Raw genomic sequence first — 23,212 nt, 5'->3', positions numbered from 1 at the left:
AGTGAGATTTTATTATCCAGCAGAAAGTGGAACAGCTCGGAGATCCCAACAAGAGATGACCGTCTCTGACTGCCTCTAAAGAGATGAAGACAGTTTGGAGTGCTCTACTGCCTTTACCACAAGTTATTTTGGTCAATAAATCTTGTTGACTTTGATGTGTGTGCAGTACTTTGTGCTATGGCTGTGCACGAGTTCTAGTCAATGATTAGTATGACTAATGAATAAAACATGAAAACAAAGACACTCTGAAAACAGAATTTCCAAGACATCTTCATTTTTGTCCCAAGACAAGGTGATGGCTTGGTATGAACATTCATTAGGTTGCAGGGAGGAGAAAAATGACGACATGGATACTGAACAAAAATATCAAGGCAACATGCAAAGTGTTGGTCCCATGAGCTGAAATTCAAAATCCCAGGATTTGTCTGTTAAAGCCATTGTGGGGAAAACCTCATTCTGATTGAGTGGGCCTATGGCTGCACTCCTGCCCAGTAATTAGTCTAATGAATTGATTTCTATTGACTGATTTCCTTATATGAACTATATATATCAAGGGCTCCCTCTGCTGGCCACACACACTAAGGAGCATGGTAAAGGGCTCCCTCTGCTGGCCACACACTAAGAAGCATGTTAAAGGGCTCCCTCTGCTGGCCACACACTAAGAAGCATGGTAAAGGGCTCCCTCTGCTGGCCACACACTAAGAAGCATGTTAAAGGGCTCCCTCTGCTGGCCACACACTAAGAAGCATGGTAAAGGGCTCCCTCTGCTGGCCACACACTAAGGAGCATGGTAAAGGGCTCCCTCTGCTGGCCACACACTAAGGAGCATGGTAAAGGGCTCCCTCTGCTGGCCACACACTAAGAAGCATGGTAAAGGGCTCCCTCTGCTGGCCACACACTAAGAAGCATGGTAAAGGGCTCCCTCTGCTGGCCACACACTAAGGAGCATGGTAAAGAACAGAAGACACCGGGGATATAACTTAAACAAGCTTATTTTTAATGGAGCTGCAAAACTGTTTGAATTTCCTCGAGAACGTTCTCTTACATACAGGGGCGGCAGGTAGCCTAGCGGTTAACAGTGTTGGGCCAGTAACCGAACGGTCGCTGGTTCAAATCCCCGAGCTGACTAGGTGAAAAATCTGTCAATGTGCCATTGAGCAAGGCACTTAACCCTAATTGCTCCTATAAGTCACTCTGGATAAGAGTGTCTGCTAAATGAAAACAGAGTGAAAGTTTCAACAGTACAGAAACATGGCATCACAAATGCTACCAACCCAAACAAACCCCCATCGTTAAGCAGACATCCTAACAAGATCTGGTTGGTGGGGAAATTCAAACCTTTCTGCTTAGCTCCGTCGTGGGAGGAGCCAGAATACCAAACTTTTAATTTAATTGGGTGGGTGAGGTTCCACCCGTCTTCCATATAAGGCACAAGACTAAATAAACCCCATCTCCGTTACATGTTTACAGATGTCAAAATACGGCACCTTGACAATATAACCCACTAGTGTACAAAATGTTAATCCTACATTTTTTTTCTTATTTGTTTTTTTCTTTGACCAATGGTGAGGGGACCAGGAGGCCTCAGCCAAAGGAAAGATTAAAACGTTTACTGACTTTCACTCTCATTTTGCAAATAAACAGGAAACATGATTTATCTTTTTATCAGAAACAAACTGATCTTTAGAAAGCTAAAAAGATAGAGAGAGAGAGGGGACAGGGGAGGAGAGAGAGAGAGGGGACAGAGAGAGAGAGGGGACAGGGGAGGAGAGAGAAAGAGAGAGAGAGAGAGGGGACTGGGGAGGAGAGAGAGAGGGGGGACAGGGGAGGAGAGAGAGGGGACAGGGGAGGAGAGAGAGGGGGGACAGGGGAGGAGAGAGAGGGGACAGGAGAGAGAGAGAGAGGGGACAGGAGAGAGAGAGAGAGGGGACAGGAGAGAGAGAGAGGGGACAGGAGAGAGAGAGAGGGGACAGGAGAGAGAGAGAGGGGACAGGAGAGAGAGAGAGGGGACAGGAGAGAGAGAGAGGGGACAGGAGAGAGAGAGAGGGGACAGGAGAAAGAGAGAGGGGACAGGAGAGAGAGAGAGGGGACAGGAGAAAGAGAGAGGGGACAGGAGAGAGAGAGGGGACAGGAGAGAGAGAGGGGACAGGAGAGAGAGGGGACAGGGGAGGAGAGAGAGAGAGAGAGAGAGGAGACAGGGGAGGAGAGAGGGGACAGAGAGAGAGAGAGGGGACAGGGGAGGAGAGAGAGAGAGAGAGAGAGGGGACAGGGGAGGAGAGAGAGAGAGAGAGAGAGAGGGGACAAGGGAGGAGAGAGAGAGAGAGAGAGAGAGAGAGAGAGGGAACAGGGGAGGAGAGAGAGAGAGAGAGAGAGAGGGGGGACAGGGGAGGAGAGAGAGAGAGAGAGAGGGGGGACAGGGGAGGAGAGAGAGAGAGAGAGAGGGGACAGGGGAGGAGAGAGAGAGAGAGAGAGGGGACAGGGGAGGAGAGAGAGAGAGAGAGAGAGAGAGAGGGGGACAGGGGAGGAGAGAGAGAGAGAGAGGGGACAGGGGAGGAGAGAGAGAGAGAGAGAGAGAGAGAGAGAGGGAACAGGGGAGGAGAGAGAGAGAGAGAGAGAGAGGGGACAGGGGAGGAGAGAGAGAGAGAGAGAGAGGGGGACAGGGGAGGAGAGAGAGAGAGAGAGAGAGAGAGAGAGAGAGAGGGGGACAGGGGAGGAGAGAGAGAGGGGACAGGGGAGGAGAGAGAGAGAGCGAGAGAGAGAGAGAGAGAGAGAGAGGGGACAGGGGAGGAGAGAGAGAGAGAGAGAGAGAGAGATAGGACAGGGGAGGAGAGAGAGAGCGAGAGAGGGGACAGGGGAGGAGAGAGAGAGCGAGAGAGGGGACAGGGGAGGAGAGAGAGAGAGAGAGAGAGAGAGAGAGAGAGAGAGAGGGGAGGAGAGAGAGTTGGTCAAGAGAATTGATGACAAAAGATCGAGGGGATGAGTGTTAGAGAGTTAGCTACTAGAGATAAAGAGTGTGCATGTCAGTGTGTGTGAGGGAGGGACAGAGGGCTGTTCTAACTGCAGCACTTGCTCTTCCATCCTGTGACTCCACTCCCACCGCTGATGTCCACGTTTTCACTGTTGGGCTCTTTGACGGGCGTCTGCAACACACACCCACGTTACACACACATTATACATACAAACATTGCTTACACCACCATCATCACATATACAGTACCAGTCAAAGGTTTGGACCAACTGATTCATTTGGACTATTTTCTACATTGTAGAATAATAGTTAAGACATCAAAACTATGAAACAACACATATTGAATCATTTAGTAACCACAAATGTGTTAAACAAATCAAAATATATATATATTCTTTAAAGTAGCCACCCTTTGCCTTGACAGCTTTGCACACTCTTGAATTCTCTCAAACAACTTCATGAGGAATGCTTTTCCAACAGTCTTGAAGGAGTTCCCACATATGCTGAGCACTTGCTCGCTGCGTTTTCTTCAATCCGAGGTCCAACTCATCCCAAACCATCCAAATTGAGTTGGGTGATTGTGGAGGACAGGTCATCTGATGCAGCACTCCATCACTCTCCTTCTTGGTAAAATAGCCCTTACTCAACCTGGAGGTGTGTTGGTTGGGTCATTGTCCTGTTGGAAAAACAAATAATAGTGGAACTAAGGCCAACCCAGATGGTTTAGCATATCGCTGCAGAATGCTGTGGTAGCTATGCTGGTTCAGTGTGCCTTCCCTCTTAAATAAATCACGACAGTGTCAACAGCAAAGCACCCCTACACCTCCTCCTCCATGCTTCAAGGTGGGAACCACACATGTGGAGATCATCCGTTCACCTACTCGATGTCTCACAAACACCTCGATTGGAACCAAAAATAGCACATTTGGACTCATCAGACCAAAGGACAGACTTCCACTGGTCTAATGTCCATTGCTCGTGTTTCTTGGCCCAAGCAAGTCTCTTCTTCTTATTGGTGTCCTTTAGTAGTGGTTTCTTTGCAGCAATTCAACCATGAAGGCCTGATTCATGCAGTCTCCTTGAACTTGAACTCTGTGAAGCATTTATTTGGACTGCAAATCCACAAATTAACTTTTAACAAGGTGCACCTATTCCAGGTGACTACCTCCTGAAGCTGGTTGAGAGAATGCCAAGAGTGTGCCAAGCTGTCATCAAGGCAAAGGGTGGCTACTTTGAAGAATCTCAAATATATTTAGGATTTGTTTAATACTTTTTTGGTTCCTACATGATTCCATATGTGTTATTTCATAGTGTTGATGTCTTCACTATTATTCTACAATGTAGAAAAAAGTAAAATAAAGAAAAACCCTGGAATGAGAAGATGAGTCCAGACTTTTGACTGGTACTGTACATACACACATGCTACAGATACTAACACCACCAACCTTTCTGAGGATGTCTTCTGCTAGCGTGAGGAAAGCCTTCTCGATGCTGATGTTGGCCTTGGCACTCGTCTCAAAAAATCTAATACCATGTTCTCTGGCAATCTGAGAGAGAGTGAAAGAGGAGGACATGACTGATTATTTACTATAACTCTATAACAAATGTACTTTAAGGGAAACAAACACATGCTACGTGTTGCAGTAGACCTTCAGAAAAATAGAATAATGCAAAACATATCCTTGACTATCCAGTGAAGAAAACGATGCCCACTGAATGAATGACAAATGGACGGAATGGGCGATAATTGTGCAAGTTTGCTTCACAATCTAATTTAAAATTAGGCCTAATTGAATGATAAGGTTGATTTAATTTAGAACAATAGTGTAATGAGGTTTGACAGCTCGCCTTGCAGAATGATAACATTATCTTTTACGGTTTGACAGCTCGCCTTGCAGAATGATAACATTATCTTTTACGTTTTGATAGCTCGCCTTGCAGAATGATAACATTATCTTTTACGTTTTGATAGCTCGCCTTGCAGAATGATAACATTATCTTTTACGGTTTGATAGCTCGCCTTGCAGAATGATAACATTATCTTTTACGGTTTGACAGCTCGCCTTGCAGAATGATAACATTATCTTTTACGGTTTGATAGCTCGCCTTGCAGAATGATAACATTATCTTTTACGGTTTACTTTGTAAAACGAAGCCGTTTGTTTGCTGCTTGGTTTACTGTAATTCCTCTACTAATCTAATTTATTGTAAGGGAAATAAAAACAGGCCTTTAGAATAATGCAAAACATATCCTTGACTTTATCCAAGTTGAAACGATGCCAGTCAGCCAATCAAAACTACACCGAAAACAATTTCACACATAAAAATAACCTATAGACAAGATTAAATGGACAATAACCTGATGAGTGACAATATTATCAGTTGTCAAATTGTAGATGAAGAGATGGATGCATCATATAATTGACAGATGCAGAGAAAGGAGCAACACAGTATCAAATCCTCCTTCAAAGTCACATGCAGATAAAACATTGTGATTTCTATATAGAATCTGAGTCTTTTTTTTTAAAACGCGTACCTTTGTCAAATAACTCATAATTCAATAGGTGCAGCTCTATTTCCAAATGTCACTTTTTCCAAGAATATCCCTGCATTCGGCACATTACCACTCCAGCAGCGGCATTGCTTTGGTTACTAAGCAAACATTTGTAACATAATAACATATATACGCTTTGTTTTAACATAATAAACGTAGAATATGCTATTTCTTTATGCAATTCATTCTTTACAGTTCAGGTGCTTTTGTTTAGGAATTCAGCAAAACATTTCACCAACCTGGACGGTTATATTGTAATCTTATTCATTTCTACTTTGTCAAACAAAAGTAGTTCCCTGAATTCCTATCTTATCTTTAAGTCATGGCAGATAATATTCTAATTTTTGGTGATTTTAATATTCACATGGAAAAGTCCACAGACCCACACCAAAAGGCTTTCGGAGCCATCATCGACTCAGTGGGTTTTGTCCAACATGTCTCTGGACCTACTCACTGTCACAGTCATACTCTGGACCTACTCACTGTCACAGTCATACTCTGGACCTACTCACTGTCACAGTCATACTCTGGACCTACTCACTGTCACAGTCATACTCTGGACCTACTCACTGTCACAGTCATACTCTGGACCTAGTTTTGTCCCATGGAATAAATGTTGTGGATCTTAATGTTTTTCCTCATAATCCTGGACTATCGGACCACCATTTTAGCACATTTGCAATCGCAACAAATAATCTGCTCAGACCCCAACCAAGGAGCATCAAAAGCTGTGCTATAAATTCTCTGACAACCCAAAGAGTCGGCCTATATCGAATCTCCCATTCCTCTAGCAGCAACTCGCTGCCTTCCTGAAGACCAACAATGTATACGATACTCTTCAGTCTGGTTTATGACCCCATCATAGCGCTGAGACTGCACTTGTGAAGGTGGTAAATTACCTTGTAATGACATCAGACCGAGGCTCTACATCTGTCCTCGTGCTCCTAGACCTTAGTGCTGCTTTCGATACCATTGATCACCACATTCTTTTGGAGAGATTGTAAACCCTAATTGGTCTACACGGACAAGTTCTGGCCTGGTTTAGATCTTATCTGTCAAAAAAATATCAGTTTGTCCTCTGACAAATCAACTGTAAATTTCAGTGTTCCTCAAGGCTCCGATTTAGGACCACTATTGTTTTCACTATATATTTTACCTCTTGGGGATGTCATTCGGAAACATAATGTTAACTTTCAGTGCTATGCGGACGACACACAGCTGTATATTTAGATGAAACATGGTGAAGCCCCAAAATTGCCCTCCCTGGAAGCCTGTGTTTCAGATATAAGGAAGTGGAGAGCAGCAGATGTTCTACTTTTAAACTTGGACAAAACAGAAATGCTTGTTCTAGGTCCCAAGAAACAAAGAGATCTTCTGTTGAATCTGACAATTAATCTTGATGGTTGTACAGTCATCTGAAATAAAACTGTGAAGGACCTCGGCGTTACTCTGGACCCTGATCTCTCTTTTGACGAACATATCAAGACTGTTTCAAGGACAGCTTTTTTCCATCTACGTAACATTGCAAAAATCTGAAACTTTGTCCAAAAATGATGCCGAAAAATGTATCCATACTTTTGTCACTTCTAGGTTAGACTACTGCAATGGTCTACTTTCCGGCTACCCGGAAAAAGCACTAAATAAACTTCAGTTAGTGCTAAATACGGCTGCTAGAATCCTGACTAGAACCAAAACATATTAGTGAGTGAGACTCGGTCTCAACCTTTAAGTCTTTATTTAAGACTCATCTTTTCTGTAGGTCCTATGATTGAGTGTAGTCTGGCCCAGAAGTGTGAAGGTAAACGGAAAGGCTCTGGAGCAACGAACCGCCCTTGCTGCCTGGCCGGTTCCCCTCTCTCCACTGGGATTCGCTATTACAGGGGCTGAGTCACTGGCACTCTTCCAAGCTGTCCCTAGAAGGGGTGCGTCACTTGAGTGGGTTGAGTCACTGACGTGGTCTTCCTGTCTGGGTTGCCCACCCCCCTCCCCTCGGGTTTGTGGCGTGGCGGAGATCTTTGTGGCCTATACTCGGCCTTGTCTCAGGATAGTTAGTTGGTGGTTGAAGATATCCCTCCGACCCCTCGTGTCTCAGCCTCCAGTATTTATGCTACAATAGTTTGTGTCGGGGGGCTAGGGTCAGTTTGTTATATCTGGAGTATTTCTCCTGTCTTATCCGGTGTCCTGTGTGAATTTAAGACGGCTCTCTCTAATTCTCTCTTTCTCTCGGAGGACCTGAGCTCTAGGACCATGCCTCAGGACTACCTGGCATGATGACTCCTTGCTGTCCCCAGTCCACCTGGCCGTGCTGCTGCTCCAGTTTCAACTGTTCTGCCTGCGGCTATGGAACCCTGACCTGTTCACCGGACGTGCTACCTGTCCCAGACCTGCTGTTTTCAACTCTCTAGAGACAGCAGGAGCGGTAGAGATACTCTGAATGATCGGCTATGAAAAGCCAACTGACATTTACTCCTGAGGTGCTGACCTGTTGCACCCTCGACAACTACTGTGATTATTATTATCTGACCCTGCTGGTCATCTATGAACATTTGAACATCTTGGCCATGTTCTGTTATAATCTCCACCCGGCACAGCCAGAAGAGCCATCCTCTCTAGGTTTTTTCCTAGGTTCTGGCCTTTCTAGGAGGTTTTTCCTAGCCACCGTGCTTCTACACCTGCATTGCTTGCTGTTTGGGGTTTTAGGCTTGATTTCTGTACAGCATTTTGAGATATCAGCAGATATAAGAAGGGCTTTATAAATACATTTGATTGATAGAATTATACAAAACATATAATTGATTATCTAAACAAATAACTATTGTTGTTATTTTGTTTAAATATATATATTTCCACAAATATTTCTTCAAGCAATGAATCCTAGATAATAGTTACTGCACCATTTATCATATCTATATATCAACGTTTGCTGCACATTGCAGGTTGACATTGATGCTAAAGGCGACACCTGGCAACGTTCTGACAGGCTGAAAGTCTACTGTTAATACAACATGGAGCCTATTGAAATGATAGTGTGTCTCACCTGCTCTCCCTTGGCTTTTGGTACCACCCTCTTGTCCTCCATGTCACACTTGTTGCCTAGCAGCATTCTCTCCACGTCCTCGTTGGCATGCTGAAAAACATCATATTACAGACTGACTCGAACCCCAACATCACACAACACCCCGACGCATCGTCGTACAGACTGACCTTGGCGCATAATCGTACAGACTAACTAACCCCAACAGTCTGCACTGTGTGTTGGGGTTAGTTAGTCTGTACGATGACGGGGTTAGTTAGTCTGTACTAACTAACCCCATCACAGTACAGACTAACCCCATCACAGTACAGACTAACCCCATCACAGTACAGACTAAACCCATCATAGTACAGACTAAACCCATCATAGTACAGACTAACCCCATCCGGCCCTCTGAATGAGGCAGTGAACGCTTTAGCAAGATTCTCTCTCCACAACTATATAACGTGTGTGTGTGAGAGAGGTGTGTGTGTGTGTGTGTGTGTGTATGTATATATATATATATATATATATATATATATATACAGTGCCTTGCGAAAGTATTCGGCCCCCTTGAACTTTGCGACCTTTTGCCACATTTCAGGCTTCAAACATAAAGATATAAAACTGTATTTTTTTGTGAAGAATCAACAACAAGTGGGACACAATCATGAAGTGGAACAACATTTATTGGATATTTCAAACTTTTTTAACAAATCAAAAACTGAAAAATTGGGCGTGCAAAATTATTCAGCCCCTTTACTTTCAGTGCAGCAAACTCTCTCCAGAAGTTCAGTGAGGATCTCTGAATGATCCAATGTTGACCTAAATGACTAATGATGATAAATACAATCCACCTGTGTGTAATCAAGTCTCCGTATAAATGCACCTGCACTGTGATAGTCTCAGAGGTCCGTTAAAAGCGCAGAGAGCATCATGAAGAACAAGGAACACACCAGGCAGGTCCGAGATACTGTTGTGAAGAAGTTTAAAGCCGGATTTGGATACAAAAATATTTCCCAAGCTTTAAACATCCCAAGGAGCACTGTGCAAGCGATAATATTGAAATGGAAGGAGTATAAGACCACTACAAATCTACCAAGACCTGGCCGTCCCTCTAAACTTTCAGCTCATACAAGGAGAAGACTGATCAGAGATGCAGCCAAGAGGCCCATGATCACTCTGGATGAACTGCAGAGATCTACAGCTGAGGTGGGAGACTCTGTCCATAGGACAACAATCAGTCGTATATTGCACAAATCTGGCCTTTATGGAAGAGTGGCAAGAAGAAAGCCATTTCTTAAAGATATCCATAAAAAGTGTTTTTTTTCAAAGTTTGCCACAAGCCACCTGGGAGACACACCAAACATGTGGAAGAAGGTGCTCTGGTCAGATGAAACCAAAATTGAACGTTTTGGCAACAATGCAAAACATTATGTTTGGCGTAAAAGCAACACAGCTCATCACCCTGAACACACCATCCCCACTGTCAAACATGGTGGTGGCAGCATCATGGTTTGGGCCTGCTTTTCTTCAGCAGGGACAGGGAAGATGGTTAAAATTGATGGGAAGATGGATGGAGCCAAATACAGGACCATTCTGGAAGAAAACCTGATGGAGTCTGCAAAAGACCTGAGTCTGGGACGGAGATTTGTCTTCCAACAAGACAATGATCCAAAACATAAAGCAAAATCTACAATGGAATGGTTCAAAAATAAACATATCCAGGTGTTAGAATGGCCAAGTCAAAGTCCAGACCTGAATCCAATCGAGAATCTGTGGAAAGAACTGAAAACTGCTGTTCACAAATGCTCTCCATCCAACCTCACTGAGCTCGAGCTGTTTTGCAAGGAGGAATGGGAAAAAATGTCAGTCTCTCGATGTGCAAAACTGATAGAGACATACCCCAAGCGACTTACAGCTGTAATCGCAGCAAAAGGTGGCGCTACAAAATATTAACTTAAGGGGGCTGAATAATTTTGCACGCCCAATTTTTCAGTTTTTGATTTGTTAAAAAAAGTTTGAAATATCCAATAAATGTCGTTCCACTTCATGATTGTGTCCCACTTGTTGTTGATTCTTCACAAAAAAATACAGTTTTATATCTTTATGTTTGAAGCCTGAAATGTGGCAAAAGGTCGCAAAGTTCAAGGGGGCCGAATACTTTCGCAAGGCACTGTGTGTGTGTGTGTGTGTGTGTGTATATATATATATATAGAGAGATAAAATAAAATCAAATTGATCAGAAACAGTGTAGACATTGTTAATGTTGTAAATTACTATTATAGCTGGAAACTGCTGATGTTTTATATTTTGTACACACACACACACTTGAAGTCAGAAGTTTACATACACTTAGGTTGGAGTAACTAAATCTCGTTTTTCAAACACTCCACAAATGCCTTAGGACATCTACTCGGTTAGGACATCTACTTAGTGCATGACACAAGTCATTTTTACAACAATTGTGTACAGACAGATTATTTCACTGTATCACAATTCCAGTGGGTCAGAAGTTTACATACACTAAGTTGACTGTGCCTTTAAACAGCTTGGAAAATTCCAGAAAATTATGCCATGGCTTTAGAAGCTTCTGATAGGCTAATTTACATAATTTGAGTCGATTGGAGGAGTACCTGTGGATGTATTTCAAGGCCTACCATCAAACTCAGTGCCTCTGTTTGACATCATGGGAAAATCAAAAGAAATCAGCCAGAAAAATAATTGTAGACCTCCACAAGTCTGGTTTATCCTTGGGAGCAATTTCCAACACCTGAAGGTACCGCGTTCATCTGTACAAACAATAATACGCAAGTATAAACACCCTGGGACCACGCAGCCATCATACCGCTCAGGAAGGAGACGCGTTCTGTCTCCTAGAGATGAACATACTTTGTTGTGAAAAGTGCAAATTAATCTCAGAACAACAGCAAAGGACCTTGTGAAGATGCTGGAGGAAACAGGTACAAAAGTATCTATATCCACAGTAAAACGAGTCCTGTATCGACATAACCTGAAAGGCGCTCAGCAAGGAAGAAACCACTGCTCCAAAACCGCCATAAAAAGCCAGACTACGGTTTACAACTGCACATGGGGACAAAGATAGTACTTTATGGATAAATGTCCTCTGGTCTGATGAACCAAAAATAGAACTGTTTGGCCATAATGACCATCGTTATGTTTGGAGGAAAAAGGGGGAGGCTTGCAAGCCGAAGAACACCATCCCAACCGTGAAGCATGGGGGTGGCAGCATCATGTTGTGGGGGTGCTTTGCTGCAGGAGGGACTGGTGCACTTCACAAACTAGATGGCATCATGACAGAGGAAAATTATGTGGATATATTGAAGCAACATCTCAAGACATCAAATAAAGGTTTATTTGTCATGTGCACCGAATATAACAGGTGTAGGTAGATCTTACAGTGAAATGCTGAATACAACAGGTGTAGTAGACCTCACAGTGAAATGATGAATACAACAGGTGTAGTAGACCTTACAGTGAAATGCTTACATACAGGCTCTAACCAATAGTGCAAAAAAGGTGTTAGGTGAACAATAGGTAGGTAAAGAAATAAAACAACAGTAAAAAGACAGTCAGGAAGTTAAATCTTGGTCGCAAATGGGTCTTCCAAATGGACAATGACCCCAAGCATACTTCCAAAGTTGTGGCAAAATGGCTTAAGGACAACAAAGTCAAGGTATTGGAGTGGCCATCACAAAGCCCTGACCTCAATCTTATAGAACATTTGTGGGCAGAACTGAAAAAGCTTGTGCGAGCAAGGAGGCCTACAAACCTGACTCAGTTACACCAGCTCTGTCAGGAGGAATGGGCCAAAATTCACCCAACTTATTGTGGGAAGCTTGTGGAAGGCTACCCGAAATATTTGACCAAAGTTAAACAATTAAAGGCAATGCTACCAAATACTAGTTGAGTATATGTAAACTTCTGACCGACTGGGAATGTGATGAAAGAAATAAAAGCTGAAATAAATCATTCTCCCTTCTATTATTCTGACATTTCACATTCTTAACTGTATCTCTATCTATATGTGTGTGGGAATGTGTGCGTGTGTATAATGTCCGTGTGTGTACCTCGTCGATGTTGCGGAGCCACTTGCTGATGTTCTCGAAGCTCTTGGCGTTGGTGATGTCATAGACCAGCATGATGCCCATGGCGCCTCGGTAGTAGGACGTGGTGATGGTGTGGAACCTCTCCTGACCAGCTGTGTCCCTGTTAAACACATTATATATAAACCTCTCCTGACCAGCAGTGTCCCTGTTAAACACATTATATATAAACCTCTCCTGACCAGCAGTGTCCCTGTTAAACACATTATATATAAACCTCTCCTGACCAGCTGTGTCCCTGTTAAACACATTATATATAAACCTCTCCTGACCAGAAGTGTCCCTGTTAAACACATTATATATAAACCTCTCCTGACCAGCAGTGTCCCTGTTAAACACATTATATATAAACCTCTCCTGACCAGCAGTGTCCCTGTTAAACACATTATATATAAACCTCTCCTGACCAGCTGTGTCCCTGTTAAACACATTATATATAAACCTCTCCTGACCAGCAGTGTTCCTGTTAAACACATTATATATAAACCTCTCCTGACCAGCAGTGTCCCTGTTAAACACATTATATACAGTTGAAGTCAGAAGTTTACATACACCTTAGCCAAATACAATTCAACTCAGTGTTTCACAATTCCTGACATTTAATCCTAGTAGAAATTCCCTGTCTTAGGTCAGTTAGGATCACCACTTTATTTTAAGAATGTGAAATGTCAGAATAATAGAGATAATTATTTATTTCAGCTTTTATTTCTTTCATCACATTCCCAGTGGGTCAGAAGTTTATATAAACTCAATTAGTATTTGGTAGCATTGCCGTTAAATTGTTTAACTTGGGTCAAATATTTTGGGTAGCCTTCCACAAGCTTCCCACAATAAGTTGGGTGAATTTTGGCCCATTCTGAATTTAGGCCTCCTTGCTCGCACACGCATTTTCAGTTCTGCCAACAAATTTTCCATAGGATTGAGGTCAGGGCTTTGTGATGGCCACTCCAATACCTTGACTTTGTTGTCTTTAAGCCATTTTGACACAACTTTGGAAGTATGCTTGGGGTCATTGTCCATTTGGAAGATCCATTTGCGACAAAGCATTAAGTTCCTGACTGATGTCTTAAGATGTTTCTTCAATATATCAACATAATTTTCCTCCTCATGATACCATCTATTTTGTGAAGTGCACCAGTCCCTCCTGCAGCAAAGCACCCCCACAACATGATGCTGCCACCCCTGTGCTTCACCGTTGGGATGGTGTAGTTGCAAACCGTAGTCTGGCTTTTTTATGGCAGTTTTGGACCAGTGGCTTCTTCCTTGCTGAGCGGCCTTTCAGGTTATGTCGATATAGGACTCGGTTTACTGTGGATATAGATACTTTTGTACCTGTTTCCTCCAGCATCTTCACAAGGTCCTTTGCTGTTGTTCTGGGATTGATTTGCACTTTTCAAACCAAAGTACGTTAATTTCTAGAAGACAGAACGCGTCTCCTTCCTGAGTTGTGTGGTCCCATGGTGTTTATACTTGCTTACTATTGTTTGTACAGACGAACATGGTACCTTCAGGTGTTTGGAAATTGCTCCTGAGGATGAACCAGACTTGGAAGTCTACAATTAATAAAAGCTGAAATAAATCACTCTCTCTACTATTATTTTGACATTTCACATTCTTAAAATAAAGTGGTGATCCTAACTGACCTAAGACAGGGATTGATTTTTTTTTAAATGCATTTGGCTAAGGTGTATGTGAACTTTGACTTCAACTGTATATACAGATACACACACACACGGTTGACAAGCTACTCATTCAAGGTTTTTTAATTTGACTATTTTCTACATTGTAGAATAATAGTGAAGACATCCAAACTATGAAATAACACATTTGTAATCATGTTGTAACCAAAAAAGATTATTCAAAGTAGCCACCCTTTGCCTTGACAGCTTTGCACACTTTTTAAACTCCTGGCATTCTCTCAAGCATCTTCATGAGGAATGATTTTCCAACAGTCTTGAAGGAGTTTCCACATATGCTGAGCACTTGTTGGCTGCCTTTCCTTCACTCTGCGGTCCAACTCATCCAAAGTGATTCGAGGTCGGGTGATTGTGGAGGCCAAGTCATCTGATGCAGCACTCCATCACTCTCCTTCTTGGTCAAATAGCCCTTAAACAACCTGGAGGTGTTTTGGGTCATTGTCCTGTTGAAAAACAAATGACAGTCCCACTCAGCCCAAACCAGATGGCATGACATATCGCTGCAGAATGCTGTGGTAGCCATGCTGGTTAAGTGTGCCATGAATTCTAAATGAATCACTGAGTGTCACCAGCAAAGCACCATCACACCACCTCCTCCATGCTTCATGGTGGGAACCACACACGTGGAGCTCATCCGTTCACCTACTCTGCGTCTCACATAGACACAGTGCTTGGAACCAAAAATCTCAAATTTGGACTTATCAGACTAAAGAACAGATTTCCACCTGTCTAATGTCCATTGCTTGTGTTTCTTGGCCCAAGCAAGTCTCTTCTTATTGGTGTTCTTTAGTAGTGTTTTTTTTTTTGCAGCAACTTCAACCATGAAGGCCTGATTCACGAAGTCTCCCCTGAACAGTTGATGTTGAGATGTATCTTACATTAACTCTGTGAAGCATTTATTTGGGCTGCAATCTGAGGCGAGTAAATCTAGTGAACTTATCCTCTGCAGCAGAGGTAAATCTGGGTCTTCCTTTCCTGTGGCGGTCCTCATGAGAGCCAGGTAACTCTAATGAACGTATCCTCTGCAGCAGAGGTAACTCTGGGTCTTCCTTTCCTGTGGCGGTCCTCATGAGAGCCAGGTAACTCTAATGAACGTATCCTCTGCAGCAGAGGTAACTCTGGGTCTTCCTTTCCTGTGGCGGTCCTCATGAGAGCCAGTTTCATCATAGTGCTTGATAGTTTTTGCGACTGCACTTGAAGAAATGTAAAAGTTCCTGAAATGTTCCGTATTGACTGACCTTCATGTCTTGAAGTAATGATGGACTGACCTTCATGTCTTGAAGTAATGATGGACTGACCTTCATGTCTTGAAGTAATGATGGACTGACCTTCATGTCTTGAAGTAATGATGGACTGACCTTCATGTCTTGAAGTAATGATGGACTGACCTTCATGTCTTGAAGTAATGATGGACTGACCTTCATGTCTTGAAGTAATGATGGACTGACCTTCATGTCTTGAAGTAATGATGGACTGACCTTCATGTCTTGAAGTAATGATGGACTGACCTTCATGTCTTGAAGTAATGATGGACTGACCTTCATGTCTTGAAGTAATGATGGACTGACCTTCATGTCTTGAAGTAATGATGGACTGACCTCCATGTCTTGAAGTAATGATGGACTGCCATTTCTCTTTGCTTATTTGAGCTGTTCTTGACATTATATGGACTTGGTCTTTTACCAAAATCGGGCCATCTTCTGTATACCACCCCTACCTTGTCACAACACAACTGATTGGCTCAAACGCAATAAGGAAAGAAATTCCACAAATTAACTTTTAACAAGCACACCTGTTAATTGAAATGCATTCCAGGTGACTACCTCATGAAGCTGGTTGAGAGAATGCCAAGAGTGTGCAAAGCTGTCATTGAGGCAAAGGGTGGCTACTAAAATATATTTTGATTTGTTTAACCCTTTTGTGGTAACAACATGATTTCATATGTGTTATTTCATAGTTTTGATGTCTTCACGATTATTCTACAATGTAAAAAATTGTAAAAAATAAAGAAACCCTTGAACGAGTAGGTGTCCAAACGTTTAACTGTTACTGAATATATAAAAATAACGAAATACACATTACTTGTGTGTTAATGGGAAAAGGACAAGGGGCCTAAATGCTTTCTGAATGAACTGTGTATAGTGGGTGTGTTTGTCACTAGGACAGGGCTCCAGAGTCCCTCTGTGGAGAACCTTCAAGAAGGTCAACCATCTCTGCAGCACTCTGCCAATCAGACCTTTATGGTAGAGAGGCCAGACGGAAGCCAAAAGGTACCTAAAAAGACTCTCAGACAATGGGGGAAAAAAACAAGATTCTCTGAACTGATGAAACCAAGATTTAACTCTTTGGTCTGAATGCCAAGCGTCACGTCAGGAGGAAACCTGACACCATCCCTACGGTGAAGCATGATGGTGGCAGCATCATGCTGTGGGGATGTTTTTCAGCGGCAGGGACTGAGAGACTAGGCAGGATTAAGGGAAAGATGAATGGAGCAAAGTACAGAGAGATCCTTGATGAAAACCTGCTCCAGAGCGCTCAGGACCTGACTGGGGCGAAGGTTCACCTTCCAACAGGACTACAACCCTAAGCACACAGCCAAGACAACGCATGAGTGGCTTCGGGGCAAGTCTCTGAATGTCCTTGAGCGGCCCAGCCAGAGCCTAGACTTGAACCCGATCTAACAACTCTGGAGAGACCTGAAAATAGCTGTGTAGTGACGCTCCCCATCCAACCTGACAGAGCTTGAGAGGATCTGCAGAGAAGAATGGGAGAAACTCCACAAATACAGGTGTGCCAAGCTTGTAGCATCATACATAAAAAGACGTGAAGCTGTAATCGCTGCCAAAGGTTAAAGTACTGAGTAACAGGTCTGAATACTTATGTAAATGTATTATTTCATTTATTTATTTTTTTGCCCCCAGAACAACTTCAATTCATCAGGGCATGGACTCAACAAGGTGTTGAAAGCGTTCCACAGAGATGCTGGCCCATGTTGACTCCATTGCTTCCCACAGTTGTGTCAAGTTGGTTGGATGTCCTTTGGGTGGTGGACCATTCTTGAGCACGGAAAACCCAGCAGCGTTGCAGCTCTCGACACAAACCGGTGCGCCTGGCACCTACTACCATACCCCATTCAAAGGCACCTAAATCTTGTCTTGCCCATTCACCCTCTGAATGACACACATACACAATCCATGTCTCAAGGTTTAAAAGCCTTCTTTAACCTGTCTCCTCCCCTTCATCTACACTGATTGAAGTGGATTTAACAAGTGACGTCAATAAGGGATCATAGATTTCACCTGGATTCACCTGGTCAGTCTGTCATGGAAAGAGCAGGTGTTCCTAATGTTTTATGCACTCAGTGTAGCAGGTGGTGATGGCGTTGAACCGCTCCGATGCGTCCCTGTTACACCTCCTCCACTCACCATATCTGTAGTTTGATCTTCTTTCCTTGGAGTTCAACAGTTTTGATCTTGAAGTCTATTCCTGGAAAACACACAGAAACAAAGAAACGCACATTAATATAGAGCAGAGCCCCTTAAAAAGGTCTGTTACAGACCCCTCTCATTTCAGAAAGAAATGTAAATAATAGATCTGTCACTCACCGCAAACCAGTCTGATAAGCATTATCCATTCTATGTGCCATTTGTCTATGCTTCCCCTTCAGAAGTTTCATTTTGGTTTCTTTTTACTTTCAGTGTTGTACATCATGTGAAAAACCAGGAAACCAGGAAATTAGGTATTTAATATATGCATCCTTTAAAAGCAGGAATGTCAACAGTAGGGCTGTCCAACCCAAGTCTTTTGAGCAAGCGCAAAATGTTTAAGTGTATTTTTCATATATACACCTATGTGATTGAATTAAAATCAACTATAGAGATTGTCGGATGCTTTAAGCACACTGTTTGACAAAATCATTCAGACACAAATGACTCAAAGAGACCTGCTACCGACCCGACCACTCCTGAAGGTGCCAGTAATACGGTACAACCAGGGGACAGCAAACTGTTTCAGCCGAGCGCCAATTTACCATTTCTACTGATCTGCCAGTTAGGGCATGTTTTCATAGAACAGTTTCATTTATAATAACGTCTTTGAATCTCAAGATCATTGTTATGTGGTTAATATAGAATTAAACAAATATAAAACTTATATTACCAACTCTATAAAAACAGCCTACATAAAACAAACAAATAAAAACATTGCAGCCTGCAAGTAAAACATATTCTGATGTAAATAAATGTGGTATAAATCACATGTGGATCTGTTGGGGCGGATTGGGTATAAAGGTTTCCGGGATGATGGTGTTGATGTAGTCATTTAGGCAGGTCACCTTCACATTCTTGGACACAGGGACTACGGTGGTCTGCTTGAAACATGTAGCCATTACAGACTCAGTCAGGGAGAGGTTGAAAATATCAATGTAGACACTTGACTCTCACTTTTCCACCAAGGCACCTGCAAGTTTCCCAGACATTTCTGGGGGGGGGGGCCTCACCCTCCGATCCAACAGGTCCCAAACGATCCGGGCTCCTCATTGGCAATGGCAGAACACTGACATCCCTGTCTTGCAGGAAATCAGCCATACTGCTCGTTCTGTGTGTGGTGGCATTGTCATGCTGGAGGGTCATGTCAGGATGAGCCTGCAGGAAGGGTACCACAGGATGTCTTCCATGTAATGCACAGCGTTGATACGATAAACATGGCTCACTCGAGACACGCTATCAGAGTCGGTACGCATCGCACAGACAGAAACAAACATCTCTCTGGTAAGAAGAGGGGCGGAGGGGTATGGGGCCTTATGATTAACAAGTCTTGGTGTGATCATAACAACATACAGGAACTCAAGTCTTTTTGTTCACCTGACCTAGAATTCCTTACAATCAAATGCCGACTGCCAAGAGAATTCTCTACGATTATAATCACAGCCGTGTATATCCCCCCCAGATTAACAAGGCTAATCTGAAAACAAGGCTCCCTAAACTTTATCAGCATATCAAATACCCAGGATGGAAAAATTCTGGATCATTGTTACTCTAACTTCAGCAACGCATACAAAGCCCTCACTCACCCTCCTTTTGGCAAATCTGACCTCGACTCCATTTTGTTGCTCCCAGCCTATAGACAGAAACTTAAACAGAAAACGCCCGTGCTCAGGTCTGTTCAACGCTGGTCCGACCAATCTGATTCCACGCATCCAGATTGCTTCGATCACGTGGACTGGGATGTGTTCCAGATAGCATCAGACAACAATATTCATGAATACGCTAATTTGGTGAGCGAGTTAATTAGCAAGTGCATCGGTGATGTTGTACTCATGGAGACAATTAAAATCTTCCCCAACCAAAAACCGTGGATTGACAGCAGCATTCGCGCAAAACTGAAAGCGTGAACCACTGCTTTTAAGGAGGGCAAGGTGACCAGAAACATGACCGATTACAAAAAAGTGTAGCTATTCCCTCCACAAGGCAATCAAACAAGCTAAGCGTCAGTATAGAGACAAAGTAGGATCGCAATTCAACGGCTCAGACACGAGACGTATGAGGCAGGGTCTACAGTCAATCGGACTACAAAAAGAAAACCAGCCCCGCCGCGGACCAGGATGTCTTGCTCCCAGACAAACTAGACAACTTCTTTGCTGGCTTTGAGGACAGTATAGTGCCCCTGACACGGCCCGCTACCAAAACCTGCAGACTCTCCTTCACTGCAGCCAACGTGAATAAAACATTTGAACGTGTTAACCCTCGCAAAACTGCCGTCCAAGACGGCATCCCTAGCAGCTTCCTCAGAGCATTCGCAGATTGGTGTGTTTACGGACATATTCAATCAATCCTTATCCCAGTTTGCTGTCCCCACATGCCTCAAGAGGGCCACCATTGTTCCTGTTCCCAAGAAAGCTAAGGTAACTGAGCTAAATGACTACCGCCCCGTAGCACTCACTTCCGTCATCATGAAGTGCTTTGAGAGACTAGTCAAGGACCATATCACCTCCACCCTACCTGACACCCTAGACTCACTCCAATGTGCTTACCGCCCCAACAGGTTCACAGATGACGCAATCGCAATAACACTGCCAGAACCCATCTGGACAAGAGGAATACCTATGAAAAAATGCTGTTCATCGACTACAGCTCAGCATGTAACACCATAGTACCCTCCAAACTCGTCATTAAGCTCAAGACCCTGGGTCTCAACCCCGCCCTGTGCAACTGGGTACTGGACTTTGACGGGACACCCCCAGGTGGTGAGGGTAGGTATCAACATCTCCACCCCGCCGATCCTCAACAATGGGGCCTCACAAGGGTGCGGATCTCAGCCCTCTCCTGTACTCCCTGTTCACCCACGACTGCGTGGTCATGCACGCCTCCGACTCAATCATCAAGATTACCAACAACGACGAGACGGCCTACAGGGAGGAGGTGAGGGACCTCGGAGTGTGGTGTCAGGAAAATAACCTCACACTCAACGTCAACAAAACTAAGGAGATGATTGTGGACTTCAGAAAACAGCAGAGGGAACACCCCCCCTATCCACATCGCTGGAACAGTAGTGGAGAGGGTAGTAAGTTTTAAGTTCCTCGGCGTACACATCACAGACAAACTGAATTGATCCACCCACACAGACAGCATCGTGAAGAAGGCGCCTCTTCAACCTCAGGAGGCTGAAGAAATGTGGCTTGTCACCAAAAGCACTCACAAACTTCTACATGTATATGTTTGAATTTTCAAACTAGTTTTCATTGGGAAGGCAGTCACTTTCGCATGTGAAAACACATAATCCTACTCATTAATCCACGTGCTTAATTACATCAGTTTTGTTTTGAGCTGACATTGTTGTGGGCTTCTAACGGGCACCTGGCTCACTGTCCGGTTGGCAACCCGGTTCCAAAACGTTCACCCGCTGCAAAACACGTCTACCCGGGAGCACAGGCCAGATTAATCGAATCCCCTCGGCTAAACCCTGCCCATCTCTGCAATTTCTCCTCTTAAAATCTGATTTTAAACCTAACCATAATCTAAACCACACGGTTAACATTATGCCGAACCCCAACCTTAAATTAATTCCAAAAATAAATGATGTTTGCATTAATTTTTACGACATTTGACTTTGTGGCTGTGGTAATTAGTGCCAACCCTGATGCCGGCATTTCTAGATACATAGTTTAGCTACATGGTATGAAAAACAAGGAGGTTTACAATAGTCAAAGGGCAGCTAAATGTCTTTAAATCTAGACTAGTTAGTTGGCAGTCGTTAGCATGGCTAGACCAAGTATGTAGACACACAAATGACTTAAGTGAAACTTTAGCAATAACTGACTTTAATTCAGGGATAATGCACCTGAAACAAACGGGCTAACTTGACTGGCATTGTGTCATAACGTTTAACTAACCATTTAGTACACTCAAAGTTTAGTTAACAGCTGTGGCCCGGGAGGGTCGACACCCCCCCGCCGGTCCCGGTACCTCACCTATGGTGGAGATGAAGGTGGTGTTGAAGGCGTCGTCTGAGAAGCGGAACAGCACGCATGTCTTCCCCACGCCCGAGTCCCCGATCAGCAGGAGCTTGAAGAGCAGGTCGTAGGTCTTCTTCGCCATCGAGAAACCAGATGTGTTCACCGGACAGACGAGAAACGATCTCCCGCAGGTCTAGAGAGCCAGCGCGAGTTACGAGCAGAGAGGTGGAATATCAGCGTGTGATTATGATATTGTTGATGTCCAAGTTAGTTTGATAGTTAACTAAATATCGCAGAGGGTAGAGTGTCGCAACCGTATCCGATGTGTAACTAATGTTATTTCCAAAAACAGAACCGTTTCTCTTACAGCATGTGAATAAAAAAATATATTCTCCCGTGTGATTCCCCTTTTCTTTCTCTCACCCTGCCGAGACAAAATGGCTCCCCGACTTACTCTTTCTTCAAACTACCACCGAGCTCATTAAACTGATCGGCATACCCCGTTATTCCAAACATTTTGGGACTCTCGATCAAGAAGAATTATAAATTCTAGGTCAAATTACCGATCTTATCACATTATTTGTTTAGTCAAATGATTAGCCGAATAGACTGTCGCCTTCGAATACAGCCACCTCGGCGACACCCTAGTTTACATACACGCCTACTCTCTGACACTATTGTCAAACAATTACGCTCGGCGATTGGCTCTGGGAACTGCTTGTCAAATATACAGCTGAACCCGATTGGTCAGATTGTCACCCGTCAAGGGGTGGTTGACATGTAGGGACGTCAAATGTTTTTGCATGGCCATTCCGGACCTTTTCCAGACTCAGACTCTCAGTTCATTTGACTGGTGGAACGTAACCGTTTGATCCAAAATGGCCGCGGATTTTCGTATTGGCTGGCCGTGGCAGATATCTGTATGTAATGACGAGATGCCAATGTCTCCATCCTAACAATGGGAGTTGTTGTCCAATGGTGGGTAGGCATGCAACAAGCTTAGGTACAAAATATGCCCATAGAAACACCTTGGACTTATTTTAGACCGATTCTGGCCAGAGTGAAACCTCTCGCTTTGCCTCTTCCTCGCTGGGCAGGGTGTGTTGGCTGTTTGGTGGCTGGCCAGACATTGAGGTTGAGGTTGTGCCAGAGGTTTGACATCCCATCTGCTAGTCAAGCTGAGATGTCATAAATTATCCTGTAAATGGCACAGTCATTTTCCGTAACTCTAAATTCTGCTACCATAGTACAGTTTCAGTACTTTCCACAGGGCACAGCCTTTTATTATTCAGTCCAATAATAACACATCAAACATAACAGGGATATTTGTCATTTCCATCTTTTCTGGGGTGTCCTGTTTAAAAAAAAAAACAGAAGTGTCTTTCTGGTTTTGTCCAAAC

General features: G+C 43.6%; 1 protein-coding gene across 1 annotated transcript; it reads right to left on the bottom strand.

The window, feature by feature from the left end:
* Positions 1-976: 976 nt before the first annotated feature.
* On the bottom strand, positions 977-22,467 carry LOC139407448 (RAB10, member RAS oncogene family). Its single transcript, XM_071151244.1, has 6 exons — positions 21,828-22,467; positions 17,785-17,845; positions 12,627-12,765; positions 8,560-8,649; positions 4,414-4,515; positions 977-3,140 (listed from the first exon to the last, which is right to left on the bottom strand). Exons 1-6 carry the CDS (start codon positions 21,952-21,954, stop codon positions 3,054-3,056), a joined length of 606 nt encoding a protein of 201 aa, XP_071007345.1. The 5' UTR covers positions 21,955-22,467; the 3' UTR covers positions 977-3,053.
* Between the last annotated feature and the right edge of the window lie 745 nt (positions 22,468-23,212).

The sequence above is a fragment of the Oncorhynchus clarkii genome, chromosome 4 (assembly GCF_045791955.1).
Source record: "Oncorhynchus clarkii lewisi isolate Uvic-CL-2024 chromosome 4, UVic_Ocla_1.0, whole genome shotgun sequence".
Taxonomy (NCBI): Eukaryota; Metazoa; Chordata; class Actinopteri; order Salmoniformes; family Salmonidae; genus Oncorhynchus; species Oncorhynchus clarkii.
The sequence above is the reverse complement of the archived record's forward strand: the minus strand, read 5'-3'. Positions and strand labels throughout refer to the sequence as shown.

Coding starts and splice junctions, on each gene's coding strand:
- LOC139407448 (XM_071151244.1), bottom strand. CDS start 21,954: ATGGCGAAGAAGACCTACGACCTGCTCTTCAAGCTCCTGCTGATCGGG. Junction 12,766..17,784: donor AAGATCAAACTACAGATATG/GTGAGTGGAGGA, acceptor TGTGTTTAACAG/GGACACAGCTGGTCAGGAGA. Junction 3,141..4,413: donor CAGAAGACATCCTCAGAAAG/GTTGGTGGTGTT, acceptor TGTGTGTTGCAG/ACGCCCGTCAAAGAGCCCAA.